At 40.1% G+C, this 27,431-nt stretch overlaps 1 protein-coding gene across 12 annotated transcripts in view; it reads right to left on the bottom strand.

Annotated features, from left to right (window-relative positions):
- Nucleotides 1–27,431, bottom strand: part of FOXP1 (forkhead box P1) — a 495,633-nt gene that overhangs the window by 170,157 nt on the left and 298,045 nt on the right. For all 12 annotated transcript variants that reach the window (XM_060202871.1, XM_060202866.1, XM_060202864.1 and 9 more), the window contains one exon: nt 24,835–24,981. In XM_060202871.1, the coding sequence (XP_060058854.1) occupies nt 24,835–24,981 (147 nt within the window). The remainder of the gene's footprint in view (nt 1–24,834; nt 24,982–27,431) is intronic.

Below are 27,431 nucleotides of genomic sequence, written 5' to 3'. Positions count from 1 at the left end.
AGAGAGGGAGAGAGGGAGCGAGGGAGAGAGGGAGAGAGGGAGCGAGGGAGAGAGGGAGAGAGGGAGCGAGGGAGAGAGGGAGCGAGGGAGGGAGAGAGGGAGCGAGGGAGGGAGAGAGGGAGAGAGGGAGAGAGGGAGAGAGGGAGAGAGGGAGCGAGGGAGCGAGGGAGAGAGGGAGAGGGAGAGGGAGCGAGGGAGAGGAGGGAGCGAGGGAGGGAGAGAGGGAGCGAGGGAGAGAGGGAGAGAGGGAGAGAGGGAGAGAGGGAGCGAGGGAGGGAGAGAGGGAGAGAGGGAGAGAGGGAGAGAGGGAGAGAGGGAGAGAGGGAGAGAGGGAGCGAGGGAGAGAGGGAGAGAGGGAGCGAGGGAGAGAGGGAGAGAGGGAGCGAGGGAGCGAGACAGAGAGGGAGAGAGGGAGAGAGGGAGAGAGACAGAGAGACACCTGCAGCCCTGCTTCACCACTTGTAAAGCTTTCCCCCTGCAGGTGGGAGCCGGGGACTCGAACCCGGATCCTTGCGCACTGTAACATGCAGGCTCAACCAGATGTACCACCACCGGCTCTCGCAAAATACTTTTATGCCTGAGACTCTGATGTTCCAGGTTCAACTCCCAGCACCACCATAAACCAAAGCTGAGCAGTATTCTGGTCTTTCTTTTTGTATCACTCTCACATTAAAATAGACAAATTAAATATATTTTTAAAAAATAATATACTTCCCCTTTTTTTTTTTTTCAAAATCAAAAGCATATTCTGGAGGATCATTGCCCAAAAGAATTTCCTACAATAATAAAAATACTCACAATTTGCAGGATCCCAAATAGTAGTAGCCAGTCACATAAAGCTATTAAAATAAATAGCCACATAAGACTTAAATGTAAGTAAATAGTCTTAGGCACTCATTTATTTAGTTGTTCTAGTCACATTTAGCTTGCTCTTCCTTCTCGCTTCTCTTTCTTCTTCCCCCTCCAGGGTTTTTGCTGGGACTTGGTGCCAGCACTATGAATCAACTGGCAGGCAACCTTTTTTTTTCTCCCCATTTTATTGGGTAGGACAAAGACAAATTGATAGAAGAAAGGGAGGTAGAGAGAAAGATAGACAACTGCAGGCTTGCCCCACAGTTTGTGAAACATCTTCCCTGCAAGTGGGGAGCCTGGGGGCTCAAACCTGTACCCCTGCACAGGTCCTTGTGTTTAGTATTATGTGAGCTTAACTGGGTGCACCACCACCTGGCCCCCTTTCTTCTTGTTTCTATAGTTTACTATGTTACATCTATTAGTCTGTTTTGCATCTGTATCACTGGATTACATTTCTTTCAGTACAGTGTCAGTTTTATATAAGTAATACTCTATTAATTTGGTTAAGTAATACTCTATTATTTCGGTTAAGTAATACTCTATTATTTCGATTAAGTAATACTCTATAATTTTGCCAGCAAAATAGCTCATCTGGGAGGATGTATGCTTTGCCCTTGCTACACCACAGGAGTGTACTACAGCACTGGGGGAAGCTTTGGTGTTGTGGTGTCTCTCCCCTCTTTCTCTCTGGAAAAAGAAAAAAAAAGTTCGACTGGAGGAGTGAAGCCCCAGGGATGACCCGGCCTCTCCCAAAATCAATTCTGTACTCTCTTATGAAATAGGGTAACATGCAGTAGGTATATAATAAACAATAGTGAGAATGGATGGATGAGTCTATCTCACTTTTACTTTCTAGGGATCTTGCTGTACGAATTGCTGCATCATTTACTTCTTCCTTCCTTCCTTCCTTCCTTCCTCCTCTCTCTCTCTCTCCCTCTCTCTCGCTCTCCCTCGCTCTCTTTCTGTCTCCAGGGTTATTACTGGGACCATATTGGTTCCAGCACTATATGAATCCATTGTTCCTGGTGGCCATTTTTTCCCATTATATTGGATAGGACTGAGAGAAATTGAGAAAGGAAGAGGGAATAAATAGGGAGAAAGATACCTGCAGACCAGCTTTGAAGCTTGTGAAGATTTCCCCCCCACACACAGGTGGGGAGCCTGGGGCTAGAACTGGGATTCTTGTGTGGGTCTTTTGATTAGTACTATGAGTGCTTAACCAGGTGCACCACCACCCGGCCTCCTACACCAATTTTTTTTTACCAAATTAATTTGAGATTTTGATGAAGATAATACTTATATTAGTAAAGATCAAGATGAAATAGACCTTCAAGCTAATGAAAACAGTAAAGGTCAATACTCTCCTCATGAGAATTTATGGACTTGATGCTGAGGAACTCTGTATCCTTCCAGATGTTCACTTGCTTTTGTCTAACGTTGGGTTAAGGTGGCGCAGTGGATAAAGCATTGGATTCTCAACCATGAGGTCCCGAATTCGATCCCCGGCAGCACATGTATCAGAGTGATGTCTGGTTCTTTCTCTCTTCCTATCTCTCTTATGAATAAATAAATTAATTAAAAAGAAAAAAACCAACTGTTTCCCTGTTTTACATTTATTTTTCTCTATAAAGTGAGTTAGTTGCTAACTGCCCAAACTTCTCTCAAAGACATCATGAAGGTCAAACTCAAACTTCTAAGCCAAGGGAAGGCAGGTAAATTATTTTACTTTAGGTGTTTACAAAATAAATAATTATGGGGCTGGGTGGTGGTACACCTGGCTAAGCGCATGTATTACAATGCTCAAGGACCTGGGTTCAAGCCCCTGGTCCCCACCTGCAGGGGGAAAGCTTTACGAGTGGTGAAGCAGGACTGCAGATGTCTCTCTGTCTTTCTCCCTCTGTATCACCCCCTTCCCTCTAGATTTCTGGCTGTCTCTAGCCAATAAATAAAGATAATTAAAAAAATTTTTTAAATAAAAATTTTAAAAAAGTCAGAGACAACAAAACAAATGTGTGGCTCTCTTCCTGTGAAACTTTATTTGTAAATAATGAAAACCTGAAATCCATGCAATGTTCATCCTTCAGGAAACAGCATTCTGATTTTAGGTTTTATTCAACCATTTAAAAGTATAAATGGCTCCTAGGATTTGGCCCATGGACCATATTCGCCAATATGTGCTCTAAGGCTGGTTTCCAACATACCAGGGCCAGGCTAAAGGTGTGGTAGGCTTTAGAATTATAGGGCTCTCCTGAAATAATGGAAAACAACTCCTCACTGTAGACCATGAGATATTTAAGAGCACTACAGATCAGCAATTCTATTTCAATAGAACTTATTTCTGTACAAGGAAGTCTACATCTTGTATTTGTTCACAAATAAAGTTTTATTACAACAGTGTCATGCTCACTCATTGGCCATCTAGGAGCCAAGGTAAGGCAGTGTTGGTTAGAAGCGTAATGAATGGTAGAGATGAAAGCAATCCTAATCTGCCAGCCATTCTGGTAACAGCTCCCAGCTGTTGTCACCATCAGCTGAGCAGGCAGGGGAAGGCCCAGTTGGTTTCAAGATCCATTTATAAACCAGTTTTGTCCAGACTTCTATTAGTCAAAATCCTGATCTGCATAAGAGTTTCTGCAAGCCCCTTAATCATGCCTTTGATCTGTAGTTACATTATCTTCAATTAAACATTAATATATTGTGTATGAACTGACACCGTGTCATGCACAATGGGAAGGCTCCTGGAATACATTTCTAAAGCCAGCCTTCTAAATAGAGCTGTGTAGGCAGTGAAATATTTATTTTCAAAATCATCTGTGTACATTTTCAAAATTACTGCTCTCTAAATTTTCTTTGAAATCTCTGACCTGCTGTTCACAAGTCAAAAAATATAATCTCTCTTTTGTAGAACTCCAATTGGTAAATTGTGTTAAAAAAATATATGTCAGATTGGCTACTTGCTGTTAGATGGTAGGTATTCAGGCCTCACACAGTTGGTATTACCTTAAAGGAAAAACGCCCCAAATGTCCTGCAGACCTCACGGACCAAGCTGCTGCAAGACCATTCTATCTTCAATGAACAAAATTCACAGACAGTCATAGAATGGAGAGACATTCTATCCAAAAAAAGTCAAGTTAGACTCAAACATGGTAGTAGAGGTGAAAAGGTGTAAAGAAATCCATTTTTTTTCTTATAAAACCATGACAGAAGACTCTGGATAAAGTCAGATTCAACACTTTAAATAATATTCAGGTTTCTGAATGTGATATGACCTAAACTTCTAAAACTAGAAACAATTCTGGAGACTTGGGTCAACTTCAACACTTACCTGAAAGTTATCCAGAATGACTTTGGTAGGAAATCAGGTTAGTAATCCTGTGGGACTTAACCATATTTCGTAATTTGGATTGGCCTGGAAATATCATAACATTAGGGACATATAGCAAACGTGAGGGACACGGCCATTCAAAAAGCAGCAATGTGCAAGTACATAGAGAGAAAGAGCTAGCTACATATATTAAATCTCTAGATAGACCTTCAGCATGATATAATCAGCAGACTGTTTTTTCTCTGTTCTCCCTGCACAAATTTCTCAGTAGAACTCCACTGTGGTGGTCTATTTAATTCCCCCTTTTTTAAAATTTCTTTTTATCTTTTTTTTTTTTTTACCTCCACAGTTATTGCTGCGGCTTGGTGCCTGCACTATGAATCCACTGCTCCTGGAGGCTATTTTCCCCCTTTTGTTACCCTTGCTGTTTATCGTTGTTGTTAATATTGTTGTTGTTGCGGTCATTGGTGTTGGATAGGACAGAGAGAAATCAAGAGAGGCTGGGAAGACAGAGAGGGGGAGAGAAAGATAGACACTTGCAAACCTGCTTCACCACTTATGAAGCGACCCCCCCTGCAAGTGGGGAGCCAGGGACTCCAGCTGGGATCCTTCTCCCAGTCTTTGTGCTTGGTGCCATGTGCACTTAACCCGCTGCACTACTGCCTAAGCCCCTACTTAATTCTTAAGTAGTACATTCTGCTTCCTGTCCAGAGCTACATTTGGGGTGAATTTCCCAAAATTGAAAGCCAGAACTTTTAAAATGTCTTATTTCTTTATTTAGGCTAGAGACAGAATGGAATTGAGAGGCAAGAGGAGAGAGAGACAGAGAGACAGAAAGACAGAGAGGCAGAGACACAGGGAGAGGGTATGGGAGAAGGAGAACAAGAGACTTGCAGCATTGCTTCACTGCTCAAGAAACTCCTTCCTCTTCCCCCACACACCTAGTAGGTGGTGACTAAAGGCTTAAACTCGGTCCTTGAACACTGTAGCATGTGCACATACCTAGTGTAACACTGCCCAGCCCCAGAACCAGGACTCATGACCAGGACTCATGACTAGGAATTCCCTAATATGTGATGACCACTGATAGCTTACATTGGTGACAAGTCAGAGATCCTATTTCTACTACAGGAGACAGGGAAAGCACAGAAATGAGGGAGGAAACAGAACAACAGAGTTGGAAAGGAAGTGAGCTATCACCACAGGAAGTGGTCTTCCATCATGGATGTGCATGAAAACACTTTTGAAAGCTTTTACATGTGTGGGTCTCATGTGAAGATCATTATTTACTCCATAGATTCAGGTTCCAACCAATTTCTGAAACAACAAGTATGTGATAAGATACAGAGACTTACAGAGCTAAATTGCTTCACCCCAATCCAACATGGCATAGATTGAACATGCAAACAATGAGGAAAATTTACTGGGCATTTAGTTGTACACATGGCAGTAGGGTTACATGCATAAGAAATGTCTTTAAGCCTCAGATTCTAGGATGAGCTATTCACACCAAAAACATCCTAGATCAACTTAGCTATAAAGTATCTCGATTTTTTTTCCTGGCAGATGGTACTTAATTGTTTTAGATTAAAAAGTCATAAATAGTATGAAAATGTACTGACATTCAGAGCAGGATGTCTTGAAAGGATACCTTTCTCAATCACAAAAGTATGTGTGGTTGATAAAGGTTAGCTAAGGTTCTGCCAGCTAAGTCTGTTATCCTAATGTCCTCTCTCTCTCTCTCTCACACACACACACGCACACGCACACTCTCACTCTCACTCTCTCCCCCCTCTCTCTGTGACTCCAGTGTTGTTTGGGAGGCTTGGTGTTGACACTACGAATCCACAGTTCTTGGCAGCCATTTTATTTATTTATTTATTTATTTTTTACTTTTCCTCTTTTTATTTTATAGGACAGAGAGAAATTGAGAGGGGAGGAGGAAGAGATAAAGAGGGAGAGGCAAAGACAGACACTTGCAGACCTGATTCACCACTCATGAAGCATTCCCGCTGCAGGTGGGGAGCAGGGGTCCGAACCTAGGTTCTTGCACTTAGTACTATGTGCTCTTAACCAGGTGCACCATGGTCCGGCCTCCCTGACTCTCAAAAAGTTAGAAGCTGCATTACACCTAACAAAATGCATGAATAGATATCAAGCCAAGATGCAAAAGGCACACATGTGGATATTGGGTGGCATATCCATACCACCCAAGGAGAAGATCTCCTTTCCTCCCAGCAGGCAGGAGTTTCATCACAGTCAGTGCACAAAGTCTAGCAGATGATCGGTAGATATGATTCTTCACCAGCCCCCTCCTCTAGGCAGCCTCACTCAATGAACAAGATCAAGTCCAGTCTTCTAAAACAGAGGTCAGCAAACGACAGTCCAAACTGAGCCCCACTACCTATGCTTATATGGCCCACTGATTGCTTTTCTATTTTTTATAGCTGAAGGAAGTCAAGACTATTTCATATGAAATGCAATACTTAGAGTTCACATACTAAGATTTTCTGGAATGTAGCATGATGATCATTTATGTCCTCATCATGGATGCTATTGCATGACATGCAGCAGATAAGTAGTTGTTACAGATAGTATGGACAAAAACATTCACCACCTGGTCCTTTATGGAAGAAGTCTGCTAAGCTCTGGTGTAAAGGAAGAAAAGAGTTAACGATTCAGCCAAATTCCTTTTGTAGATTTGATGAAAAGTCCCAAGCAAATATGGCAGCCAAAATCATTTCTTTATATACACAAACTTGAAACTTAGACAACAATGGAGAAAGGTCAACTTCATTACCTAGCCACCTTGACAGTACCTCTAAATGTCATCAATCAGTATGTGCTTTGTATGACTCGCAAGGGCTCATTATAAATTACAGCACACGGGCCCCTGACACGATCCAGGGACTGAAACAGGACTCTGATGACGCAATGTGATAAAGGAGATTTCTCTGTACAGCTTTATATGGCACAGAGTTGGAGAGTTTCCAAGAAGTTTAATTTTCATAGTGCCACCTTTGACTATTAAAGATAATTCCATTCAAACATCAGGAATCCTTGAAGAAAACTTTATCTTTTCTGAAAATGCTTGTCACTGCGTGTCAACCTCACAAATAGTTATTTGGTTATTTTTTTCCAAAAAGACAGACTAAATCCAGGATGTAGATTTTCCAATTAGACTCTTCTAAAACATCTGTTGGTAGGCTGCATTTAACATTAGTTATTTAAGCAAAGCACAATTTGATTAGACTGTCTGAAACCAAGCCAAAGTCTGCAAAATAATAGCTCAATTAAATTGTGTTTTGCTTTCATTTGTCTTAGATTTTCCTGAGTGTGATACTATTGCAAATAATCAAGTAAACCAATTCCTTTCAAAATGAGAGATTTAGGTATATTTTTCCATCCTCCCTCCCAGTTTATTTAATAATCTATTGTATCTTGGCTAGGCTTCACTGAACTTAATCTTGACACCAAATACATTTCTGTATTTGCAGATAGTCTCCTTTAATTTTCTATATTTATAAATTGAAGTTCTATGCCATTAATATAACTTAAACCAATTTGCAAATGTACAAAGGCAAACACAAGAGTATTAGGATAGTCAAATTATGTAGTGGTTTTCAAATTTTTCACTTCATTGTTTCAAGGATAGATTTCATTGATCCCATTCCAAGATTTAAAGTCAGAAGGACACTGGATTCTTTTTAAAAAATATTTATTTACTTATTCCCTTTTGTTGCCCTTGTTGTTTTATTGTTGTAGTTATTATTGTTGTTGTTGTTGATGCTGTCGTTGTTGGATAGGGCAGAGAGAAATGGAGAGAGGAGGGGAAGACAGAGAGGGGGAGAGAAAGACAGATACCTGCAGACTTACTTCACCACCTGTGAAGCGACTCCCCTGCAAGTAGGGAGCCGGGGGCTCGAACCAGGATCCTTAAGCTGGTCCTGGCACCATGTATGCTTAACCCGCTGTGTCTGACTCCCCAAGATACTGGATTCTTTTAGTGCCTTACAATTCTTCTAGAGTTATGCAAACTTGAGTCCACTCTGTGGCCTCTCACTCTAAAACACTATTTCTCTTTCTTTTTTGCTTTGATGTCTTATTCATTCATTCATTCATTCATTTATTCATTCATTCATCATTCACACATTCATTAATAAAAGGCTTATCTTATAGACTACTGACTTTATGCCAGGCATGGTGCACAATATCACAGCTTCAAGATTTCAAATGAGAAGCAAGTTCTCTGATTATGAAGACAGCCTGGCATTAACGTATAACAAAATTCTGGGAAGAGGGCGCTGGGTGGTATTATACCTGGATGAGTGCACCAGGACCTGGTTAAAACCCCTTGTCCCCCACCTGCGGGGGTAGGGATGGGAGGGGAACTTCATGAACAGTGAAGAAGTGCTGCAGGAGTCTCCCTTTCTTTCTTCCTCTCTCTATCCCCCTTTCCTTCTCAATTTCTCTCTGTACTACAAGATTAAAAAAATAATGGATAAATATTGAAAAAAGTTCTGGGAAGATAAAAGTAAATAAGAGATCAGGATGCAACTTTTAGATAAGCATGATCTTCATTTAGGACAAAACCAACACAATTAGGAAAGCAAAATCCATCATCATAATAATGTTACTACTGAGTAGAGGAAGAATAATTAAAGCAGCTAATAGCCTGTGTCTGTGGTGTCTCTGGCACTGTTCTAGTCTATTTACACATAGTTCCTCAGCTGTTCTTCAAAACAGCTCTACTGAATATGCCTAGTGATGATCCCATTTTGCAGATGAAGATACTGCTGTCTTCCCATCAAATCAGGTTAGCCACATATTGATTGAGAGCACAGATTGCCTTTGTAAGACTATTAAAAGCAAGTGTTTAGATAACAAGTAAAATACAACGTGGAGTTCTGTAGATATTTTCCCTTTAAAACTAGCTTATATGATTATGAGAAGTGCTAGCTTTTCTGAGAATGCACTATGTCTCAGGCACTGTGTAATCATTTTTCATACATTAATCTCTTAATCTTTACAACCACCTTCTGGTGGGTGAGGTATTCCGCCACACTTTCTAGATGAGAAAACTGAAATACAGAGAGGTTAAGCTTCTTTTCCAAGGTCACACAGGACTAAGGGAAGTACTAGGACGAAAAGCTGACAGCCTGACATCAGAAGTTGTGCTATTAATCATGGTGTGTTTCCTTTCATAATATTCTGATACACAAATCTCTGAAAATCTTAACCACTTTGCTGAGTTAGTATAGTCATCCAAGCCACAGGATCTTGTATCTTTAAGAACAAATAAGATCTCTTTTTTTTTTTTACGAGGAGGAAGTACAGTTTTAAGATACGAATATAATTTGTTTGGTCTCACATTAAGGATACAGGGAAAAACACAAAGCATACTTTTAATTTTATTAAACATAACATTTTAATAGTTACCACAGGACCCACTAGGCTTCTACCCAAAAAACCATCCCAAGTACTTCTCTAACTCTGGTAATGTGATCAGTTTAGATTTTGTCAAGACTGACAAAGAGAAGAAGGCACATACCACCATCTCCAACTCCAGTACTCAGGGAAGACATGACTCATTGATCCCAGCACTTCCACAGAGGTTACTGTGGGTCCAGAAGCCTTCAAAATACACTTACAGCAGAGGCACATTTTACCTACATCAAACAAAATCTCTTTGCTTTGTCTATGCTATGTAGCTCTGACTCTTAATTCTGTCTCTGGACTAAGTAACAATCCATTTATACTAGCAAGTAAAGAATAACCAGACTGGGTTGGTGGTGGTGGTGCATGTAGTAGAACACAAGGACCAGGGTTCAAGGAAAGGAAAAAAGAAGTGGGGAGAGAAAGAAAGGAGAGGGGGAAGAAAACAACTAGACACAACTCCACTCATATCTTATTAAAGGTAACTTCATCAGGGATGGGGAGATAGCATAGTGATTATGTAAAAGACTTTCATACTTGAGGCTCTGAGGTCCCAGGGTCTTCAAACCCTAGCAGTACGATAAGCTAGAGCTGAGTAATGCTGTGTGTGTGTGTGTGTGTGTGTGTGTGTGTGTGTGTGTATCTGTGTCTCATTCTCTCATTAAAATAAATACAACTTGGGAGTCGGGCGGTAGCACAGCGGGTTAAGCGCACGTGGCATGAAGTGCAAGGATGGGCATTAAGGATCCCAGTTCGAGCCCCCAACTCCCCACCTGTAGGGGAGTCTCTTCCCAAGCAGTGAAGCAGATCTGCAGGTGTCTACCTTTCTCTCCACACCCCTCCCCGTCTTCCACTCCTCTCTCCATTTCTTTCTGTCCTATCCAACAACAATGACATCAGTAACAATAATAACTACAACAATAAAGAAACAACAAAGGCAACGAAAGGTAATAAATAAATATTTAAATAAATAAATAAATACAACTTAAAAATAAAAGTAACTTCATTCGATCTGATGAAGCTACACTTACATTTGCATATAAGAGAATTTAGGGTCTATGCCAGAGAAGATTAGATTGAACACACAAGGTAGTAGTACTGTGTCACTAATGGGGAAAAATGCACAAGAAAACATGGCAAACAATTTAGATATGGGATAACAGCTCAATTTAGATATGTGATGACATGGCTCTTATTTTCCTTCTGAATAAAGCTTGAGCATAATTCTCTTGCAATTAAACTGAAACATAAGGTAGTCTCAAGGCCTTCTATCTCAACCAGAGGCAACAGTCAATAATTGTAATCCTGAATTGTAAACCAAAATAATTTCAAATGGATTAAGGTCATACTATCCTCTTACAGAAGGAACCATGGCTTTGAGTTCCCCTCTCCTTGTTCCCAAATATGACTAGGATCATCTCAGAAAACCCAATTTAATTCAAAGTTAGAGTACTATTAAAATAAAAAAATGGTGACTTCACCGTTTTCAGCCGATCTTGGATGGACCTTGAAAAAATCATGTTGAGTGAAATAAGTCAGAAACAGAAGGATGAATATGGGATGATCTCACTCTCAGGCCGAAGTTGAAAAACAAGATTAGAAAAGAAAACACAAGTCGAACCTGAAATGGAATTGGAGTATTACACCAAAGTAAAAGACTCTGGGGTGGGTGGGGAGAATACAGGTCCATGAAAAATGATGAATGAAATAGTGGGGGTTGTAAAAAAAAAATTCATGTTGAGTGAAATAAGTCAGAAACAGAAGGATGAATATGGGATGATCTCACTCTCAGGCAGAAGTTGAAAAACAAGATCAGAAGAGAAAACACAAGCAGAACCTGAAATGGAATTGGCATATCGCACCAAAGTAAAAGACTCTGGGGTGGGAGTGGGTGGGTGGGGAGAATATAGGTCCATGAAGGATGATAAAATGACATAGTGGGGGTTGTATTGTTAAATGGGAAACTGGGGAATGTTACGCATGTACAAACTATTGTATTTACTGTTGAATGTAAAACATTAATTCCCCAATTAAGAAATTAAAAAAAAAAAAGAAAAACAAGATCAGAAAAGAAAACACAAGTAGAACCTGAACTGGAATTGGCGTATTGCACCAAAGTAAAAGACTCTGGAGTGGGTGGGTAAGGAGAATACAGATCCAAGAAGGATGACAGAGGACCTAGTGGGGGTTGTATTGTTATATGGGAAACTGGGAAATGTTATGCATGTACAAACTATTGTATTTACTGTTGAATGTAAAACATTAATTCCCCAATAAAAAAAAGAATAGTTAAAAAAAAAATAATAATAACTAAAAAATAAATAAATAAATTCTATGGAGGCAGTAGAAAATTGATTTGGTATCAGGAATAACAGTGAGCCAATTTGAAGTTTTTGAGCAACAAAATTTAAAATGACACTCTGGGAAAAGCCAAAAGCAATCAGTCAAACAGAAGATATACATACATACATATATATATGGAAAATGCCATAAGGGAACGAATAAGAAGATTTTAGTATTTTCTGCGAAGATCCTCAGTATGGGTTTACAAAAGGTCTGGACTCTAGAACAAAGTAGCAGGAAGGGAAATAGAGGAAAAAAATGAATGGACGGAAGATACCCACTGGAAGGAGAAATGGCAGATCTGCTTAGGAGTAACATGCTGAGGATAATGGAAATTAATAGAGTCAACGGTGGCTCAAGACTCTGACTAATAGGATCTGTTGATCAGTTGGATTAGAGATATTGAAATTGTGCTGGTAAGCTTCAATAGGCAGAGAGGACAACAAACATGGAATCATGGATGGAGAAAGATGAGTACAGGCAAAGAGGACAGATGAACTGCTAGAGTAGATTAAAAAAATGGGGGGTGGTAGTGCAGTGGGTTAAGCGCACATGACATGAAACACAAGGAACGGAGCAAGGATCCTGGTTCAAGCCCCCAGCTCCCCACCTGCAGGGGGTTCGCTTTACAAGTGATGACGCAGGTCTGCAGGTGTCTATCTTTCTCTCCCCCTCTGTCTTCCCCTCCTCTCTCGATTTCTCTTTGCCCTATCCAACAACAATGACAGTAACAACAACAATAGTAACAATACACAACAAGGGCAACAAAAGGAAAAAATAGCCTCCAGGAGCAGTGGATTCATAGTGCAGGCACCGAGTCCCAGAAATAACCCTGGAGGCAAAGAAATAAATAAATAAACTTGGGGACAGGAATCACTTTGGGCTCCAAAGGAGAGCTGGAAAGCTAAACAAGAGTGGCATAGTGATGAAGAGGCTACTAGAGCTTAAAAGAAGACAATTCCTTCAATAAGTTAGGCAAAGGATGACTTGTTTACTCACAGAGCAGACAAGTTGAAATGAGGATGGACACATGGTGGCTGAATGGACAACACAGTTCAAGAAAATAATGAGCAAAGGAAGACTTGGAGGAGACTAGGAAAGTGACTGATTATAGGGGGGAAAACCCTGAAAGACGGCAGAGTACTCAGGCTCTAACAGCTTGTCAGCAAAAGAAAGAGGTGGAGGAGAGTAAACTGGGCAGGATTGAGCCATTGAAAGTTTTTCAAATTCCCATTTAAAATCTACATTTTACAAGGAGTGCCAGTGAATGCTGGGCTGTCAATTTGAACATTTACCAAATTACCTCAATGGGATGTAACACAAAAGGACAAGTGCTGGCGCTCTTTGCCCAATTGTGTCCTGGCAGTTTTAAATCCTACTACTTAAGTAGTTAAAAATCTGTTCTTTCGATGGGGTGGGGGGAGGAGTTATAAATAGGAGGCAGCAGCCTTGGACCCTTAGAAGTTGCCTAGTTGGGCAACAACTCCAAACTCAAACAATCCCAACGCAAGGCGGTTGGTATCCACCAAAAGTTCAAAATGGGATATGTTCTCTTTAAAATTTTGAGAGCGACTAAATATGACAACCATCTGATGTATGAAAATTATTCACAACCAAAAACAGACAGTCTGGAAATAGCCAGGATGACTTCATTTAGACAGAATTACCCAAATCTGTTTCTAATATACACAGTACACATAATAAATTTTTACAATATGACAAGGAAAACAAACTTAATAAAAGTTCCCGATCTTTTGTTACACAAGCATGCTATATCCATGCTATGTTTATAATAGTTTGCTCGTGATATCACAGCTCAGTAACAAAGGCCCAAGCAATACAAAAACAGTTACTAGGCATGACATCAACTCACAACTACCGTAATTACATCAGTACACAAATTTCCCAAACTGTACATTTTCCAAACTGCTTCTCAATTTCAACGGTTGCCTTTAGACAATTACTTGCAGAGTTGTCTGCAGCCTTTGAGTAATACCCGCCTTTCTTCTCTTTCCCAAGCGTCATTTCCCTTTAGAAAGTGCATATTTCAATTACAAGCACTATTTTTCAAAAATGCCCATAAACATATGTCCAAATTAGGAGACAGTGTGGTCTAGTGGTTAGTGACAAGCACTAGGCATCAGCAAATCTGGTTCTGTGCCTTTCACTATCCCTTTCTGTGAAGCCCAGGCAGTAGCTCAGTGAGATGTATGTAGTGCAATATTAAAAAAGATTAGCGGGGAGTCGGGCTGTAGCGCAGCGGGTTAAGCGCAGGTGGCGCAAAGCACAAGGACCAGCATAAGGATCCCGGTTCGAACCCTGGCTCCCCACCTGCAGGGGAGTCGCTTCACAGGTGGTGAAGCAGGTCTGCAGGTGTCTATCTTTCTCTCCTCCTCTCTGTCTTCCCCTCCTCTCTACATTTCTCTCTGTCCTATCCAACAACGACAACAACAATAATAACTACAACAATAAAACAACAAGGGCAACAAAAGGGAATAAATAAATAAAATAAATATTAAAAAAAAAAGATTAGCATAAGTTACTGAGTCAGACTATTTGGGCTGGAATCTAGCTCTGACCTTATTCGTTGTTTGGTCAGAGACAACTTCTTTTTGTCCCCATTTGTTTCATCTATAAAATGAGTCTACCAGTAAATCATGTCCCTATATAGTTTTTGAACAATAGTTGACTCCTAGAAAGTACAATTTCAGTATTTGCTATTTATTACTGATACTTTCCATAACTCAATATTCCTATGTGAAAATCCGGATTGAGACATCCCATCTTGGGACTGGGTGGTGGTGCACCTGGTTGAGCATATGTTATAATGAACAAGGACCTGGGTTCGAGCCCTTAGTCCCCACCTGCAGGGGGAAAGCTTTGTGAGTGGTAAAGCAGTGCTGTAGGTGTTTCTCTGTCTCTCCCTCTCTAAATCTCCCTCTAGATTTCTGGCTGTCTCTATCCAATAAATAAAAGAAAGATAATTTTTAAAAAAATCTAAAAAAAAGAGATATCCCAACTCAAAGAATTGTATGACTTTTCTAGTATCAGGGCAAAGGTTTCATCTTGGTCACATTATCTTGGATACAGTGAGTGCCAGTGAAGAAAGGTTGACTTAGGGAGCAAATGAGTGACCAAGCAAAATCTATAGGTGCTACAATCCCCCCACAGTTCCATAGCTGAAAAGAGACTTAGAGAAGTTAGTTTTCATCTTACCTCTCAAGTAGTTTACTTTTGTGCTTCTGCAGCTAATGTGAGTAAGTAAATAAATAGTACATATTAGGAGATTAAAAAAAAAAAAAGCAAAAAACAATGTTGCACCTTGTGATCCCAGTAGCATATTTCTCCAAGAACCAAACTTTCAAACCCATCCCATATGTCTGACCTCTGTCTCACTGGACTGCATGGTCAGCTGGCTTTCCCCACCGGGCAGGGTGCCAGGGGAGTGCGACTACCCCCATTGTCACTTCTGGCCCATGGTGCTTGCACCAAATGCTGTTATTCTAGGCTTCAGGAAATTTTCTAACCACTGGACAGGGTCCAATGCTGTGTGCTAATGAGTTTCAGATTGGAGGACTTCACTGTGCATGTGTCAGAAAGTGCCACGGTTTACAGCGAGGTGGGGGCAGGGATGAAAAGACACACAAAAAGGAAGAAAAAAACAGTAGTTAAAAAATGCTGGCTACTCAAATTGACAGGGAACCTGACCTCTGCACTTCATCAGAAATTCCTGCAGACTTAGAAAATAAAGGAGTTTGCTTTTATCACACACTGTGAGACTCATATGGAAAAATGGAAAACACTACATCACTTGACCTCAGCCTGCCCCCTTTGAAACCACAGACGAATATTGTATACAAAAACTCTAAATCAACTTAAGATGTTAAATACAAAAAGCGCTTTAATTCTTCTGCATTAGACTTGATGATTACAATTCTGGTTCTTGAGATTTTTGCTTAGAAGGGTCACATAGGAGAAGGACCCAGCATTCCAGGAACAGTGTTTTATCACTTTGGGACTCATAATGTAGTGGCCTCTGGTGGTGGACACATCATTGCCTCCACTTCTCATTATCCCTTAGAGAATAGTGAGCAAGTCTCATCTACCCGGGTTTGAAAAGTCACTCAAGACTGAGTCACAATCATTTGCTTAGACTAACAAAAAATTAAAACCACTTTTGAACAACGCAAGCAACCTCTAGTCCATCCAGTCTCCATGATTCACTTCTTAGAGAGGCTTTTTCCTCCCTTCAAGGTAACCACGCAAGACTTCTCATGATGCTATCATAGTCTATTAAAGAAATATCCGTTAGGAGAGTCTAACTCATAGGACTTTTCTGCAGGAATGAGACTACATTTCAATCTTTTATTTTTCTGCCACACTTAGTACTGGCGACTTTAAAAATCCAGTCCTTTCACATCCTCCAACTGTCATCAACATTTTTTCACATGATGTCAATGAAATTGATTGCTTGCAGTTCTGAATTCTGCCCTGCACATGGAAACAATATAATTTGTTTTAAAGTATTTTCGATGGGGGCGGCAGAAAAGACAGAACCTCAGTAGGTCTGTCCATAACACTGCAGGCAGGCGGGTGGGGGAGGCGGAGAAAGAACCAGAAGCAAAGTCAATGGTGTGAATATTACAGTATGCTGGAAACTCTGACAAAAAATTCCCGATGTTATAAACCCTAAACCGTACTGTTGTGCTGACTGATATGTCTTCCTGTCAGATATGAATGATGCTTCTGGAACATTAATACGTTCATTAAATTCTAACTCCCTGTACTTAAAATATTCTGTACTTTGGCTCAGAGGCATCTTGACAGCTTTGTTGTAATCATATATGTGAGGCCCCCAGACGACACAGTTGTTGAGATGCCTCATACCTACAACCAATCTGTTGCTTTTACACATTTAATCTAAGTATTAAGGAGCTGATCGTGGAACCACATCAGTTTGACATCTTCTGCTCAACTGTATATCATAGAATCCACTATGGGTGGTGACAGACACCCATGACGCCCAGCAACTACATACACAGCTCAAAGTCCCTAATCTGCAGTACTACAAAAGTATAGTTCACTTCCTCCTTTTTTTATTTTCCTCCCCCAAAGCACAAGTGGACGACCAGCAAGGGTCCAACAGTGTTATTCCTAATTACCTTTTTTTTTCACTCTTGATCCTGTGGCTCTCATAATTAGTTACCTGGGGCTGCAATCCAATTTGAAGTGATGACAAGAAAGTGATCCATGAAAAAGTAATAAGTTAAATCCAATTTCAGCCTTCCTCTAATTAAATGCACATGGAACTAATGACTCCAACCCTAGCATTTCAGTGATAATGGTAATTAGCGAGGTGGGAGTCGCTCTCTTTTTCAACACTGGAGGTGTAAACCACAAGGTAAAATGGTAGGAGCACTCTTAATTACATGTGTCATTTTGTCAGCAATTTACACGTTTTTGACCAGTCAAGTATGTTTTTTTTTTCTCCTGTCCCTCCCTACCTCCTAGCCCCAACAATGATTATAATATACTATTCCATATTCTGCTTTTCTTGTGGAAGTTCATACAAGCAGCTCAGACTTGAGCATAAGAAACCATTTTTCTTTGTTATTGCTCACTAATCGGTCTTCTTTTTCTTTTTTCTCTTTTTTTTCTCTCTCTCACACACGTTGACAGTTAGGATAATAATGCAGATCTTAGTCCTCTTATTTGAAATCCAGATACTGACAGTGGATTGGTTTTGTTTCTTTGGTTTTATTTTTGCTTATGATGTGGAAAATATAATAATTTGCTTATTTATGGAAAACATGGCACTCAGGAGATGCTGAGTAAATACACATAGAAAGAGAAACAGTGAGTGACTTCCTGATGGCTTACTGGCTTGCCTGTGGTCTGGGGTTGGGGGAGGGGGCTGCCTGCTGTCTTCTCATACTCCTGGTGCTACCACAGTCTGTATCCTCTGCTGCAAGTCCCCAACCTCTCTATTTTCCTTTTCCTCACCCTTGGATGGTTTAGTGATACTTCCTAACCATACTGTAGTTATGGTGCTGTTCCACATTAAGCACTTACTAGACATGAATTATAACATATATATGGTACCATGTGCACTCAACCAGGTACACCACCAGCAGGCCTCTCCCCACTTGTATTTTAATACTGAAATGCATTAGTATAAGGCTCAACCTGACGCTGTTGACTGGCTACAGAAGAAGGGCAAACGCTAGAAGAAGAAGAAGTATAAGGTGGACATCTAATTAAACATGCAATCTGGAATACTATTGACTTGCTAGATAGATCCAGTCAACAGGTGAAAAGCAGGGCTGTCATGGGAAGACTGGAACACAAGGCTGCCCTCTATATACAGAAGATGTAGAAATCACAAACAAACAAACCAAAAATATGAGCTAATTCTTTATGAAACTACAACTTATCATGGATGTTTAGAAGCAACTACCAAACATTATTTCAACTGGGCAACAAGACAGTCTTTTTGAAGTTCATGAACTACTTGGATATAAAATCCTGTGAGGGGCCAATGTTTTATTCTATTTTAATGATGTAGTAATCAGAAAAACATAGTCATTTTTAAAGAATCATTTCTACTTTATTGTTATCAAGACTTATTTTTAAAAGAGTTTGGGAGATTCTCCAAACATATGCTATAAGAAAATCTTAAAAGATAACAAAACTCCAACATTTCATATCAATTTAATGCCAGGGATGACAATTTTAGACAAATGTTAACTCTCCACATTAAAAAGAAAAATTCGTTTGCCTTTCTCTCTTCAATTATCCATTTTTTACTAGTTCATTGTATGGGTTTTTTTTTTTTTTTTTTAAGGGTATTTCAAACCCATTCCATTTCGCTATCTGTAACATAAAACTGTAGTTTCCTTTAAAGGTTTCCTCATGCCAGTTTCTTCCTGAGTACGTAATGTGGATATTATATGTGGTGTTAATGCAAAGACAAATGCTGCCTAAAGCAAGCTTTAGAGAAGAGCAAATGAAAATGTTAAAAATCACCTGTTGAATTTTGGACTCTGTTTTATCTTATTTTGAATCCTGTATTTTCATCTCTTGCACTGAAAGCTGGAGTCCTCATTATAACTTTGAGCTTTTAACTAGACCAGAAGGTGGACCATCTAGTGGATTTTGCCATCCTTCTTTCAGTGAAATGGCCTCATGTGAAGGGCTTGCCCATGATATAACTTTGGAAGGAAAGGGATAGGCAGGAAAGAAAACTATCAGATGACTGACTTCGAGTTCAAATTCTTTAGAGAGGGCCTGCAACTGTGGTCAGCTTTGCACTGTAAGAAATACACAAGGTTTACTTTCTTTCCTAACTTAATTGCTGCCAGAATACACATGTACTTTTACTTTCTTAGGAGAAAATGTGTCATTTGATTTCCTTCCAGTTTATGTGCGTATGCCAACAACTAAAATGCTTAGAGAACCAAAATGAATTACTACCCAGAAACGGTGGTCAAAGTTCCAAAATTTGATCAATAAAATTGCTCATCTACTCACAAATTAATCTTCAGCCAGTAAAGTTACACATTTTCGAGGTTATGAGCACACCTGCACCGTTAAGCATTTATTTCACTTGTTTAAGCAATCATCAGAAGTATATAAATATTTATAAAAGCATGCCTACTATTTTTACTCACATATAATTTTTGTTTTGCAGCAAAATCTTGTTAAGTCTTTTACAATCCATAAGCATCTTGAAGGCAGGGTCTTGAAGCCTCTCCGGGTTTTACATCCATGAGAACTAGCATGACCACTGTGCTTTGTAGTGGTTCCAGGAAAACCCACTAAATCACAATGAATGAATTCAGATAATTCTGATCCTGACTTTTGGATGGGCTCAAATTTTAAGTTTCATGTGTCTCATTCATAAATGATTCAAAGTAAACAAATAGACCAAGTTAGGGGCTTTTTATGTGACTAGGCAGAATATTTTTCAAAAACTTTAGAGTTGTAGCTATATTTAATTAATGCTATCGTTATAATCGACAATACTATCCAAGAATGTGGCCATTCGATATATATATATATATGTATAGATAGATAGATAGATAGATGTGTGTGTTTGTGTGTGTGTGTACATATGTGTGTGTGTATACAAAATACATCATTTCTAATTTACTCTCTTCTTGAAATTAGTAATGTTTGACTACATTTCATGATTTCTATCGAGTAACCACTTATAGTCTCCTCTAACTTTTCAATTTCTTTTGTTTGTATCATCAGCCTGTGAAACTAGACAGCACTGCCAAACATAAAGCAGAGAGGTGTGAGAGATGCTTAAAATATGATCACAGTATATTTTGAGATTTGGTTTACTTTTCTTTTCTTTCTTTCTTCCTTTCTTTCTTTCTTTCTTTCTCTCTCCAACTATCAGCAGATCAAATCCTTCTTCCCTGTCAAATCTTCCTCTATGTGGAAGAGTTGAAATTTGCTAAAATAGGTCTCTCGGCCTAGTTCGAAGAGGTAAAAAAAAAATCAGAGATGAGCACCTTTAAGATTCCCTATAGAATCTCCCTTCCCTTTCAAGGGCACTCTGGCCAAAATGCCCCAGCAAGGACATGGCATGGCAAGACATATGAAAATGTGGAGGTGATTCCTTCCATGAATCACCAATCTATGAAGGTATTTTTATAACAAGGTAATGTACCATGTGACCTAGGTCAGTAATTTCTCCTTTCTGTTGGTTGAAGGTCTGCCAACCTAATAAAGCTTAGTGATTCTGTATGAGCCTACCAGGAAGCTGAGGAGACATTCAGCAACAGTCTAGGCTACACATATACATATGGATATACACACACACCAGCCAGTTATCTCTTTTCCTCTTTGAACAGTTCACTGAGCTAGGCTAAATACTTTGCTCATTAACTCTTTCATGGAGGGGGAGGAAGACTCAAACCACCTTCCCCAGGCAAAACCAAACTTCAAGATGGCTCCCTGGTCCTGTAATTTTTATAGAGACATGAGTGCTCAGAAGGATTCACTAAATGGTCTTGTTGACTCAGGGGTGTGGGGGGAGCCCTCACTTGTGAATCCCCTAAACTGACTCTCTGATTCTTTAGATCTAAAAAGAACTTCATTCATCTTAGAAAAAGAAATTACCTAAAGTATCTGTTTTTAGAAAGCAACTATGAGGGGGAAATAGACAGCATTAAAAATCACGAATGATATTCCATCCTATAGAGTATGCATCAGACAAGCTACTTTTTATATCAAATCTAAGCAAGGCTTTACTAGGTGTGCTAACCCCTGCCCAATAATACACTGTCATTTTTCCAATGCACTTGAGACCTGATAAATTCAAGAGGACTCAGAGGATTTTAAAGGCTGTGAGAACTCCAAGAGGGAGGCAAAAGGATGGACAGTCATTTGAATCACTGAGTGACAGGCTGGGCTAGCTCCCTGTATACATTAATAAATTAGAATTTTAATTGTGTCTCTGTCTGCAGGAGATGCCCTGGTACTTTAATATGGACCAACAATTGGCTATGTTCTGGAATCTGCAATGTGGCTTCCGTTGCTGACCTCTGAAATACAATTCCCAGTCTGACTACGGAAACTGTTCAGTTTGATCCTTTCAACTTATTTGAATCCTGACAAATAAGCTCACAGCTGAAAGGTCAACACAGTCATATTTCATCCTCTAGAGCTGTTCTTAAGACATCTACATAACAAAGAATTTCTTACAGCACCTGACATGGCACCTCAATGGCACTGTACCTCATTAAAAATGCCCCCAGCATACACACACACACACACACACACACACACACACACACACACACACACACACACAGACTAAAAGGTGTGTGGATTGACAAAGATTCCCAAACAACTGTTTTCGGAAGTGTTAGTCAACAATACACATTGTCATTCAACCATTCCAACAAAGAGAGACTACACTGTTGGAGTCCTCTAGGCAGTGGCAGTTTCCCAAGCAGATACAAAAGAACTAGAACTTGTTACCCAAGATCATTTTGACCTTTGTAGGATAATTTAGGGAATAGTATGGTTCAGGGATGGGCATATAACATAATGGTCATGCAAACAGACTCTCATGCCTGAGACAACCCAGGCTCAAGGTTCAGTCTCTCAAACCACCATAAGCCAGAGCTGAGCAATGCACTGGTTTAAAAAAAAAAAAAAAGAAAAAGAAAAAAGCATGGTTCAAGTTGGGCTGGGAAGATAGTAAAGTGGTTAAGCATAAAGACTTTCATGCAGTGGTCTAGGAGGTGGCACACCAGATAAAGCATCAAACTCTCAAGCATGAGGTCCTGAGTTCAACCCCCAGCAGCACATGTGCCAGAGAGTGATGTCTGGTTCTTTCTCTCTCTCCTCCTATCTTTCTCATTAATAACCAAATAAAACCTTAAAAAATAATCATGTCTGAGGCAGCAAAGGTCCCAAGTTCAATTCCCAGCACCACCATAAACCAGAGCAGAGGATTGGTGGTAGTGGGGGTGGGGGTGGGGGTATCAAATTTAATACAAGCAAAAACTTAGGTGGACCTGTGAACTAATTAATTATTATCACAGTATACCTGTTACTACTGTTTATAGATTCTGTTGCAAAATGTCCAGTGTGAGATATCCTTTTGTTTTGGAGATATCCAACCTCAGCTAAGTAGCTGAAGTAGCTATTATCAGCAAGTACCTTGTGTAGACACTACTTGAATACCTTGACTCAAGTTTCTTTAAAATTATTGAATTTTTCTACTCCAAGACAAATATCAAATTAAATTTTTTCTTTTTTTAAAAAAATTATTTATTTATTCCCTTTTTGTTGCCCTTGTTTTTTTATTGTAGTAGTTATTGTTATTGATGTCATCCTTGTTGGATAGGACAGAGAGAAATGGAGAGAGGAGGGGAAGACAGAGAGGGGGAGAGAAAGAGAGACACCTGCAGACCTGCTTCACTGCTTGTGAAGTGACTCCCCTGCAGGTGGAGAGCTGGGGGCTCGAACCAGGATCCTTAAGCTGGTCCTTGCGCTTTGCACCACGTGCACTTAACCCACTGTGCTACCGCCCAACTCCCCCAAATTAAATTTTTATATTTTTTTCTTTTTCTTTCCTTTTTATTTATTTTATTATTTTTTTGCCTCCAGAGTTATCACTGGGCTCGGTACCAGCACAACAAATCCACTGCTCCTTGTGGCCATTTTTTTCCATTCTACTGTACAGGACAGAGAGAAATTGAGAGAGGAAGAGGAGATAGAGATAGATAGATAGATAGATAGATAGATAGATAGATAGATAGATAGGGAGAGAGAGAGAGAGACATCTGCAGTCCTGCTTCACTATTTGTGAAGCACCCACCCTCCATCCCGCACCCGCAGGTAAGGAACTGGGGCTCGAACTCAGGTCCTCGCTCAGATCCTTATGCTTAGTAATATGTGCACTTAACTGGGTGCGCCACCACTGGGCCCCCAAATTTAGTTTTTACTAGCTCAGTTATTTTTTTACTCCTTGAACCCTTGTCCTCAATGTGCCTAAAAAAGTTGCTAACATGGTACCAGGTGGTGGCATACAAGGGCCTGGGTTCAAGCCCCTGTTCCCCACCTACAGGGGGAAAGCTTCAGAGTGGTGAAACAGGCTGCAGGTATCTCTCTGCTTCTCTCCCTCTCTATTGTCCCCTATCAATTTCTCTGTCTCTATCCAAAATTAATTAATTAGTTAATTAATTAAAATTAAAAATTTTTTAACATATATATTTTAAAATTTTATGTAAATTACTGCTTTTTTATTTGATAGGACAGAGAAATTGAGAATGGAGGTGGAGATAAAGTAGAAGAAAGAAACAGAGGGAAAGAGAGGAGAGAGAGACAGACAGAAAGAGACATATAGCACTGCTTCAGCACATAGGAAACTTCCCCCTTGCAGGTGGGAACCAGGGACTGGGAACCCAGGTTCTTGCACATGGGAATGTATGTGTTTAACCGGGTGTACCACTGTGTGGTCCTGCTAAGTATTTTTCGTCAATGTTTCGGAACTATTTGAAAATATCAACTGAAGAACAGAGTACGAATTAAATTACCAGGCATTTAAAAAGTAATGTGCATTCTTCAATCCCAATAAGTTATGTTGTTATTTTTTTTAAAAAAAGAGTTCATGTAGTATGACAAAAAAAAAAAAGAGTGCCTTATGAAAGAAAGAGACAGAGTTTCATATGACAGAGGCAAGTTAGAGCAACACCAACACCACCACCCCCCGCCGCCACCCGGTCCATGGGGAACTAAGATAAAACTGGACTCCTCAAACATGCACATCTTGCATTCTACCACCCCAGCTACTACCTCATCCACACCAATAACAGTTCTTGACAATATGGAATAATAATTCAAAATCATTCTGTATAATGGGGGGATCCTGTGCATTATAGAATATTTGTCAACATTCATGACTTCTATGATGCCAGAGAAGCCATGGCCTTCTAACTGTGAAAGGTAAAGTTTGCACGCATTACCAGTTGTCCCTTGGGGGAGGTGCAATATCATCCCTAGCTGAGCTCTACTGTGTGCGTGTGGTTTCTAGATCCATCAAGAGAAAAAGAGGCAACATCCACGAATACTATCAACTCTTCTCCCCGGCAAGTTACAGGGCTATTATGCAGCTCATCCCTGCAAACTCCTCCTCCTCCTATTATATTGATTAATTAGTAAGAGTTTCTTATTCCCAACAATAACAGATTTAGTTCCATAAACACTTTCCCCAAACTATCCTATTCTAAAATGTACTAAAAGTGTACTTTCTGCAGAAGCTTTTATTACGCAGTTGGTCATTCACCATGTAGTCCACTTCTGAATTGCTTATCAACTACCTCAAAGTGCATATCATACTTTAAAATGTTACCTGAAGGGCTGGTTGTTTGTCATTCCTCTTGGGGGATTTTAATCCACTAACTTGCTGCTGCTGCTGCTGCTGCTGCTGCTGCTGTTGCTGTTGCTGTTGCTGCTGCTGCTGCTGTTGAAGAAGGAGCTGTCTTGCCACTTGAAGTGCCTAGGAGGGAAAATAAAAGAAAAATGTTGGCGCTGTTATACAAGTTGGGGATCTCCACATTCAGAATTCCAGGAAGAACACTTTAGAGGTAGATCCTGACTTTCCCATTTGTGGGCCAAGGAAACAGCAAACAAAACTTCATACTGTAAGTCTAACTTGCAAAACATTTTAGAATTTTACATTTTTGGACAGTTAGTACGTTGCATCCTCCTCAGCTCCTCAGGCACTGCAATCCATGGGAGCCTACACTTTACCCCTACCAGAATGTGGAGTAGAGCTAGTTAAGGCTCTGAGGAAGGGTGACTGATACTGGACAGGAGAAAAGTAGAGGAAAGAAGAAGCTTGTAGGACAATAAAGAACTCTTTCCAGAGGCACCTTCACATTCCTGATTCATTTTAGGGGACTCTGGGAACTTAAGTGGAAAGTAATCCTTCTATCTCAGTAGAGTCCAAATAAAGAAAAAGAGCTAAAAGATGGGTCATACGATGGATTAAGTTATTTAAAAAAGAACACCAATGGGAGTCGGGTGGTAGCACAGCAGGTTAAGCGCATGTGGTGCAAAGTGCAAGGGCCAGCGTAAGGATCCCGGTTCGAGCCCCCAGGCTCCCCACCTGCAGGGGAGTCACTTCACAGGTGGTGAAACAGGTCTGCAGGTGTCTCTCTTTCTCTCCCCCTCTCTGTCTTCCCCTCCTCTCTCCATTTCTCTCTGTCCTATCCAACAAAGAGGACATCAATAACAAAAACAATAATAGCTACAACAATAAAACAACAAGGGCAACAAAAGGGAATAAATATTTTTTAAAAAAAGAACACCAATACAGATAAGATATACTTACGATGACCTTGATAACCTACTTGAAAAAACTATTATGCAATTTTGACTTCTATGCCAACAAAAATGGGACATAATGCACTTGTGAACAACACTGAGTATGTCTAGTATAAATGACTCTTTCATACTTGTAAGATAGGATGGTTTATATTTATAAGGTAGAAACTGGAAAGGTAATATGATAAAGCAAAAGTAACCTAGCAGAGTTTTCCAAAGTATAGAACATATGACTGACCATTTTTTCCTGCTTTTAAATACCTGTTTATCTACAAGAATAAGAAACAGAACATGAATGAACCAGAATACCACTCTGATATACATGGTACTGAGGATGAAAAGTGAAGCACAACTACATGTTTGCAAATCCTACAACTGAACCACTTCCATGGCTGTTGACCAATTAAAACACACACACACACACACACACACACACACACACACACCAAAAAAAAAAAAAAAAAAAAACCCAAACATGTCAACAATAAACCCTCTTGATTTGCTCACTGACCATGAATGTAACAAGAAGTTTTCATTATCCCTATCTTACCTTTACCAGAAAAGGTAACTGGATCAGTAACACAAAACTGAAGTTTAACAGTCACTGTGCTACGAATAGTATCACATGAACAAGTGAGAATATTTGAGCTCAGAACCAAGAATCCTCATTAAATGATGTGAGTGGAGTTTAAAGGGGAAAAAAGTGAGGCTACGTGGGTGTTACATCAATCAGAATGTCAATGTGGTAAATATGTGTGCCTCAGACAAGGTGTGTAGCAGACTTATGGTGGCAGCATTCTCCTCACAGATGGGCAGTGACTTCATTTATATAAGAAAAGAATGGACATAGTTTCTCCCTGCCCCCCCCAAAAAAGTTACAATGGCATAGAAGAAAGGTAAGATAGGTAAGGGTGCATTGAATTAGAAAGAAAGAAAAAAAATGGGGGCCAGGTGGAGATGTCCCTGGTTAAGTGCAAAAATTCTCATGCATAAGGGCCACCGGGTTCAAGCCCCAAGTCCCCACCTACAGGGGGGAAAGCTTCACAAGTGATGAGGTAGTGCTGCAGGAGTCTCTCTGTCTTTGTCTTCCTCCCCTTCCTTCTCAATTTCTCTCTGTTCTATCAAATAAAGTGAGAAATAAAAAATAAAGGGAAAACAAGAGTGGTCAAGAGGATCATGAATTATGAGCAGACACTTAAAAATGTTGAATCCTTAAGAATAGCAATTCTCCTAAAAAAGGTAAAAGGACACTCTCATTAAATTGGGCTCGTGACGATTCTGTTGTACCAGGGATTATTTTCAAGACACTCTGTAAGGTTGAGTGGTGTCTTTTGTGTCTGAGCAGTGCAAAGGGAGGCAATGAAACCAGGCTCAGTTAAAGAAATGTGGGACAGAGAGGGAAAGAGCCCTCCTATCACCCCTCCCTACGCCACCCACCTGGTCCCAGCGAAGCCTCCTGCCTGCTGGACTCACCACAACAAGCCCTTCAGATGTATAGTACAGGCTATTTCATCTGTGAAGGGAGAGACATGTTGGAGAAAGCCTGCCTGGAAGAACCTCGAGAAGAGAGTGTCTGAGAGGGGCATCTGGAAGCCAAGACGCCTGGCAGCATTGCCTGAG

Source organism: Erinaceus europaeus, chromosome 12 (genome assembly GCF_950295315.1).
Source record: "Erinaceus europaeus chromosome 12, mEriEur2.1, whole genome shotgun sequence".
Taxonomy (NCBI): domain Eukaryota; kingdom Metazoa; phylum Chordata; class Mammalia; order Eulipotyphla; family Erinaceidae; genus Erinaceus; species Erinaceus europaeus.
The sequence above is the reverse complement of the archived record's forward strand: the minus strand, read 5'-3'. Positions and strand labels throughout refer to the sequence as shown.